The sequence below is a fragment of the Populus trichocarpa genome, chromosome 1, assembly GCF_000002775.5.
Source record: "Populus trichocarpa isolate Nisqually-1 chromosome 1, P.trichocarpa_v4.1, whole genome shotgun sequence".
Classification (NCBI taxonomy): Eukaryota; Viridiplantae; Streptophyta; class Magnoliopsida; order Malpighiales; family Salicaceae; genus Populus; species Populus trichocarpa.
The window spans coordinates 19,317,691-19,324,938 of NC_037285.2; the positions used below are offsets into that span (position 1 = coordinate 19,317,691).

Here is a 7,248-nt window from a genome sequence, read left to right on the forward strand (position 1 = left end):
CCATCTTTAATATATTATATTATATAACTATTATTATATTATATTATAATATATAGTAAAAATTAAATGAAACGCTAAATTACTTTTTTTTATTGTTTTTTATTTTTTTAATGATTTTTTTTGTTTGATCTCGGGTTTGATGAGTTAGTCTGGTTTGACGAGTTAACCCGAATTTTTTTTTTCTTTTTAATTAATTTTTTTCATTTAGTTTAGTTTGTTAATGTTAAATTTCTTTATATTTAATTATCAGACTTTCATGACACGTATCCCGGACTTGACGGGTTAACTTGGTTTGACGGGTTAACCCAGTTAATTTTGGGTAAACCCGTCAATTGTTTTTTTCTATTTAGTTATCAAACTTTCATGACGCGAATCTCAGGTTTGACGGGTTAACTTGGTTTGAAGGGTTAACCCAGTTAATTCAGATTGTTTTCTTTGTCTTTATTAGTTTTTTTCTTCCTATTAGTTTTTTTTCCTTTGTTTTTTTCTTTTTAATTAATCTATTTAATTATCACACTTTTATGACACGACCTTATAGTCAAACTCACATCCCATTCTAGGGTCCGGTGTTGTAGTCAACCTCACTTAAACTTAAGTCATGTAAGTTTAATGTTATTATTAATATTATAAATATTATTTTTGGGTCAAGCGTTTCAGCTAGACCCAAGGCTTTTGGGTATATTTTTGCAGAAAGACCTAACACTCTTAGATCTTAGCATTTTTTGATATTTTTTATACAAGAAAAATAAAATAACCTGTGGCGTATGCCTTTGTTTTTTTTTTCTTTTTTTTTTCCAAGCCTTTTACTTTGAATAGCACGGTGCAATCCACAGTGAAAAAGCTTATGCCTTTAGTTTATTTTTTTTGTCTATAGTTTCTTAATAATAAATTTTTTCTGTTTAATTATCAGGCTTTCATGACACGGATCCCAGGTTTGATGGTTTAACCCAATTGATTCAGATTTTTTTTTCTTTTTTTTATTAGTTTTTTCCTTCCTGTAGGTATTTTTCTCTTTGCTTTTTTCTTTTTAATTAATCTTTTTTTAAAAAAATTTAGTTCATTAATATTAAATCTTTTTTCTATTTAGTTATCACACTTTCATGACACGAATCCCAGGTTTGACGGGTTAACCTGATTTGGCGAGTTAACCCAATTGATTCAGATTTTTTTTTTCTCATTAGTTTTTTTTTCTTTCTATTGGTTTTTTTTCTTTGTTTTTTTTTAATTAATCTATTTAATTATCACACTTTTATGACACGACCTTGCAGCCAGACCTACATCCAATGCTATTGGGTCTGGTATTGCAGCCAAACCCACTTAAACTTGGGTCATGTAAGTTTAATGTTATTATTAATATTATTAATATTACTCTTAGATCAGACATTACAGTCAAACTTAAGACTCTTAGGTATAACTTTGCAAAAAAATCTAAAACTTTTAAATCTTAATTTTTTTAATATTTTTTATGTAAAATAAATTAACTCGCATCGCGCGGCATGTAACTAATTATTAGTTATAACCGGTGGAGATGAAACATCAATTTTGAAAGATCAATCATAAAACGAAGTACATACTATCCCATTAAGGAGCCCCTCCATAAGTAGTGGCTCTTTCGGTCCCCCCCTGCCCTTAGAGTCACCTGAATCTCCACCTCTCCCGATCTGCAAATATGGTACGTTCACGATCTATTGTGGTTTTAGCTATTCACTTCCAATTTGTACTGTCGTTTTATACCATCCTCGTCGAATTTGTTCCAATCTGCTTTGATTTCTTACTATTATCATTTTAATTACATATCTCATTATATGAATCGTTAGCCTTGAATCACACAATTGAATCAAATGCGTGACTACGGAATCAGTTACTCTCTGTTTGGTTGCTAGGAACCGGAGGCTTTAAATGTTAGCTTTGATTTGTTAGTAACCAAACGGAGTGTCAAGGTTATGAATTTTGCTGAGATCTGGTGTAGTTTCGTGTGGAATTTGATTTTAGATATTTTTTTATTTAAATTATTTGTGAAATGTGTGTTTTCGAGGTCTGTTTGGTTGCTGAGAATGTGAAGGAAAATCTGGAATCTGGAAATACAGGCGCGCGCTCGTGATGATGAATGATGCCTTCTTTTTTTTTTTGGATAGGATTCCTGCCCCGTGGTGAAAAACATTCTTCTGCTAGACTCTGAAGGGAAGCGAGTTGCGGTCAAATACTATTCAGATGACTGGCCGACCAATAATGCAAAGTTAGCTTTTGAAAAATTGCTTTTTGCAAAGACTATGAAATCAAATGCCCGCACAGAAGGTTTGACAATGCTGCATAAATTTGTTAAGCTATTTGAACCTTTTTAAGAGTAAAGTTGTGCATCTTTGAGGAATTATTCAGTTTGATTGCTAACTGAATATGAATTACCTCTTTAATGGCATGCATTCACAATAATTAAGTAGTATTCATTCACTTCAAAATTTTATTTAAGAAGCGAACCATAAAGCTTGTTTATCAAGTCAATGAAAAAGATATTTTTGCATTGTGCAAGAAAAGCAAATACAAGTTTGCATATATACTTCCCTTCTTCTTTTTTTGCAAGCACGGTACAATGTTCATAAATTTATAGGTATTGTCTTTCAGTATTTGTGCTTGCTATGTCATTCCTTACTCTTTAGAAACAAGATCTTGCGGAATTTGGTGCAACTCAAAATCCTCTTCTGTTGAATCCAAAATTAGTTGCCTTCTGTACATCGCTCCAAATGCATGAGCAAATGCATATTTTTTTCACACCATAAAAATCATTATCTTTTTCTCCAAAGTTATTTTCTATAATCATTTGCAGATGAAGGATCTTAATTAATTGGGCAGAATTTTCTGAATTTGGAAAACTTGTTCAAGTCTTAATTGGGAGTGCTGCTTTGAATGAGATAAAATTTCTTTATCTTGCTTGTTCTCAGTCAGCAACGCTCTTGCTTTTTTGTTGATAATCCTACTTGATAGTTCATACTTTTACAACTTACTTTTAAGTTAGTTAATGGAGGTTCTTGACATTTGAAAAAATTGCCAGATTATGTTTTAGGAGGACTGCTAGGGTTCTTAAATGTTTGCATTGTCATCTAATCTTCACAGTCCTGGCTTCTGGCATGTTGTCTTGAAATGTGTTCCCTTGAAACTAAAAGTAGCAAGGTTAATTATGAGACTTTAAATTCTGCTCAATCAAGTGTGGAAGTTATGAGATACCATGTGACTTGTGTTCCTGATATGTTGTTGTATGCAGCGGAGATTACAATGTTTGACAGTAACATTGTCATCTACAAATGTGTCCAGGACCTCCATTTTTATGTGACTGGAGGTGAGGATGAAAATGAACTCATTTTAGCTGCTGTTCTTCAGGGTTTCTTTGATTCAGTCTCTCTTCTCTTGAGGTATTTCTGGTCAAACTTCTAACTGTTTCTTAATTTGATTTAATGATTGTGTGATTCTGTTTCTGTATGATTTACTTTTCCATGTCATTGTTTTAGGAGCAATGTCGACAAAAGGGAGGCACTTGAAAACTTAGATCTCATTTTCTTATGCCTTGATGAGATTGTTGAAAGAGGGTACGCAACTAATATTTTTTGCCCCCAATTTTTTATGTTTACTTTGATAGTGGTAGAATAATTATGTGTTTTTATTTTTTTCAGGAATTGGAATTATCCAATTCATGATATAGGAAAATTTAATCAACTAAAAAGACTGTTAGTTGAAATGCAGTTTTTTACATGTAGCCTTGACGGATAAACTCCTGCAAATTGAAAGTTTCATATGCTACAGAACACTAGATGAGTCAACTGGAAGTTATAGTCCTTCTGTACTCATGCTGTCTTCTAGGGTATCTGAATTGTTACTGGCAGTTTGTAGCGTAGGTGAGTTAGTAGTTTTTGCATATCTGTTTTGGTGTGCCTGTTTATGGCAGCTGTAGGGGAATGGTTCTGTTACCTTTTTTTGACCTTTGCAGGACAGTATGTATTCAAATATATGATGATTATTACAGAATGAGAAAATAATCGAGGAACTGGAAACATCTTTCCTATCCAAACAATCCCATTCTCTGTTTCTCATCCAAACCTGCTGAGAGACATTTGGTTAAATCATACAAACATGAATTGATTATGATTTCCTAACCCTTCACTTTCCCTCTCCATGAGGACTGTTGTTCAGTACAACATAAGAATCTTGGTCTTGTGCGACAAAGAGGTTGCTAGTTCAAGCCCTAAGAACAACCACTTCATGCAACTTTATGGAAGGGTGGGAATCTCTAAATATCCCTTCCTAGGACCCACTTGATTATTTACAATGTGGTTGGGAGATGAGAAAGTGAGGGGGAAAATGAGCAGAATGAAAATTTGAGGTGAGTGAACTTTTCCATTGTTTGGAAAGGAAAGAGAAAGTGGAGAGAATGGGAAGCAGGATGAAAATTTCCCATATTGGCCCACTATTTTCGCTCGGTGCACAAGTGGGGAAAATGGAGAGAATCTGCTGGAAATTTCTAGGTTTTCTAGTTTTAGTTTTACCAATTTTTCCCTAATCCTTTACATTAATGTGTGAGGGCTTATACTTTTATTATTAGAATCACTTCCTCCATTTTATATTGTTAAGATCATTTTCTTCTCGTTTTCAACCCATCTAAACAAGGAAGAAAATTATACTCATTTTTTTTTTCCATTCTCTTTCGATTCCATTTCACTCCTTTTCTTTCCCTTTTCATTTTTTCCTCTCGAAGTAAGAGTGTTATCTTTTCCTTGAATAGTGTTTTTTCCTGGCAGATCATCCTTGCAAAGTATGATGTAACTAGTAGCTTTTTTATCTACAGAAAACAAATTGACCCGTAGCTTCAATTCACCATCTTTTGTTTGTAATTATGGATGTATATTTTGACAGAAAGGAAGCCAACGTAGTTCAATTTTTGAAGAGAAGTATATTCTTTTTCACCATAAGGGGAAAAATAAAAGTAAAAGTAAAAGTAAATTGGAAAATAAACCAAATGAATGGAAACTTGAATGACTGTTGAAATTTTAGCCAGTGGTGGTGGCATGTCAGAATTAGTATTTTCTTTGTAAACAAGTTCTATAATCTATCCTCATGTGGGGCTTGGATGATCAAATCTTAGCATCCTAACTTGATTGTTAAAGTCTGTCCTCCTAGTTGAACGTGATTTTTTCCCCATTTCATTAGCTGTCATTTCACTGGTGAAAGTAATTTAATTTCGTTTTACTTGCACCAACTCAAGATTATGAAAAACAAGTTTCTGATCCTGCTTCTGACATTTGATAGTCTGATCAAATATAGAACTGGTGCAATCTTTATGTCACCATGTTGACACATTAAACTATATGCTGTATATTACAGCAACAAAAGATGGAAGGAGTGCAAGTCCCTTCCATGCTTCCTTCTCTATGGAGGATCTCTATTCCTGCAATCTGCATATTTTTTGCTCGTGATGCTGTCTGGTTAATATGATGGTCAAGCTCATATACATGTATTTCCTGCATTTGTTCTTGCTTGGCAGCATGATCCTCGAAACAGATGCCAATGTTATTGCTGGAAAGGTGGCTGTAAATAGCATGGATCCTAGTGCACCTCTATCCGAGCAGGTTTGATTCCCTCCCTGCCTATAATGTTCTTCGTTGTATTTGAATATTTAAATGTTACTATGGAATCGAAGTATTGAATTACTAATAAAATTATCAATCTTTAAAAACTGCTAGAGAGAACCCTTGCTTTAACATTCTCTAGGTCTTAATATATTTGTACAGCCCATACTTTTCTCCTTTAGTTTCCTAACGTTACCCCATAAATTCCCTTTCTAATATTGCAGACAATAGGTCAAGCATTGGCCACAGCTCGTGAACACTTGACGAGAACCCTTTTTCAGTAGGTTTTTCATGCACACTCAGAGGTGCCTTGGCTTTATTCTCTTGGTTAAGTATTTTTCCATTTATTGGCCTTTAAGCAGTTTGTTCCATGTATTTTTGTCTGAGTTTATTGAACAACGAGGATTGTTTTAGGCTTGTAATGGAGCAACTCCTATCCAGCCAATAATGTCTCTTTAGCTTTCATTGTGATCCTTGGTGTTTATGGGCCGTGGCATGACTGTGACCTAATTAATACAGTTGATGCTTGCAGCTATATCTATGCACAACTTATTAGATTTGGGTCTCTTAGGCATAATGTAAACATGCAGTGTCTTGTACTTCATTTGAAAAAATTACACCGTATGTGCACTGGGAACAAATGCGTGAAATTGGTATTTTTCGTAATTGGATTGTGTTTTTATCTCTATGATAAAAAAAGAAAAAAGAAAAAAAGAAAAGATAGGTGTTGCTGAAATCATTATGCCATGGATTCATGATTGAAGTTTGAGTGAGCCGCCCTCAAGTTGTAACTTAAGAAAGTGAAACTGTCTTCTCTAAAAAGACCTTGCCTGTTGGTCCTTTGTTTTTCTCGGGCCACCAGTTATAGGTGCGTGGCTGGGGGTGATACCATGAGACTGTTCCTTTGCTGGTATTTTTGTGAATGGTGACCTTGATAGTTTTTGTGATTATGGTTTAAAAAAAGTAAGTTTAAAAAAGTGTGGTTAGGTGTGATTAGTTAGATTTAGATACGTGTTTGGTAAAAATTATGGTTGAAGTTTATGTGGTAAAAAATATGTAAATGTTTGGTAGTTGTGTTTGGAAGTGTGATTGTGGTTGTTTTTCAAAGTGTTTTTTACTTGTAAATGCATCAAAATTATTTTTTTTATTTTTTAAAAATTATTTTTTATATCAGCGCATCAAAATGATCTGAAACACAAAAAATATTAATTTGAAGTAAAGAAAAAAATATAAAAATTTTAATTTTTTTCAAAAGCGCTTTTGAAACGCAAAAATAAACAAGGTTTTACGAAACTCAGTTAAAAAAGCATGTAAAAGCTGCTTTACAAAAATTTCGTTTCAAATTCAATTTTTTAGTGGGTCCTGTAGTACAAAACATAATTTGGTTTGTTACCAAACACCTTGCTGCGTTTGTTGCACCGCAAACACAAAAGCAGCTGTAAAACAAACATAGCCCTTGTTTATTGTTTGTGGTGGTGGTCTGGCAAGTGGGTCTAGGGTGGTGGTTAGTTGGAGCTTCCTTGTCGAAACTCCTACTTGGGAGAGGCGCTTTGATTATGTGGATTTAGTTCCCCTCCCGTTGTCTCCTTTACATGTGCATGGTAGCTTGGCTGGGGTGATGGAGGTTTTCCAGGCA

At 33.8% G+C, this 7,248-nt stretch overlaps 1 protein-coding gene across 2 annotated transcripts; it reads left to right on the top strand.

The window, feature by feature from the left end:
- Positions 1–1,504: 1,504 nt before the first annotated feature.
- LOC18094824 (coatomer subunit zeta-2) lies at positions 1,505–6,278 on the top strand. 2 transcript variants are annotated; one of them, XM_006369194.3, is made up of 6 exons: positions 1,505–1,672; positions 2,136–2,295; positions 3,257–3,404; positions 3,501–3,578; positions 5,528–5,612; positions 5,837–6,278. In XM_006369194.3, exons 1-6 carry the CDS (start codon positions 1,670–1,672, stop codon positions 5,894–5,896), a joined length of 534 nt encoding a protein of 177 aa, XP_006369256.1. In that variant the 5' UTR covers positions 1,505–1,669; the 3' UTR covers positions 5,897–6,278. The 2 variants fall into 2 exon arrangements, with proteins under 2 accessions (XP_006369256.1, XP_024456638.1); XM_024600870.2 differs by lacking the exon at positions 3,501–3,578.
- The last annotated feature ends 970 nt before the right edge of the window (positions 6,279–7,248 follow it).

Coding starts and splice junctions, on each gene's coding strand:
- LOC18094824 (XM_006369194.3), top strand. Junction 3,405..3,500: donor TCAGTCTCTCTTCTCTTGAG/GTATTTCTGGTC, acceptor TCATTGTTTTAG/GAGCAATGTCGACAAAAGGG. Junction 5,613..5,836: donor GTGCACCTCTATCCGAGCAG/GTTTGATTCCCT, acceptor CTAATATTGCAG/ACAATAGGTCAAGCATTGGC.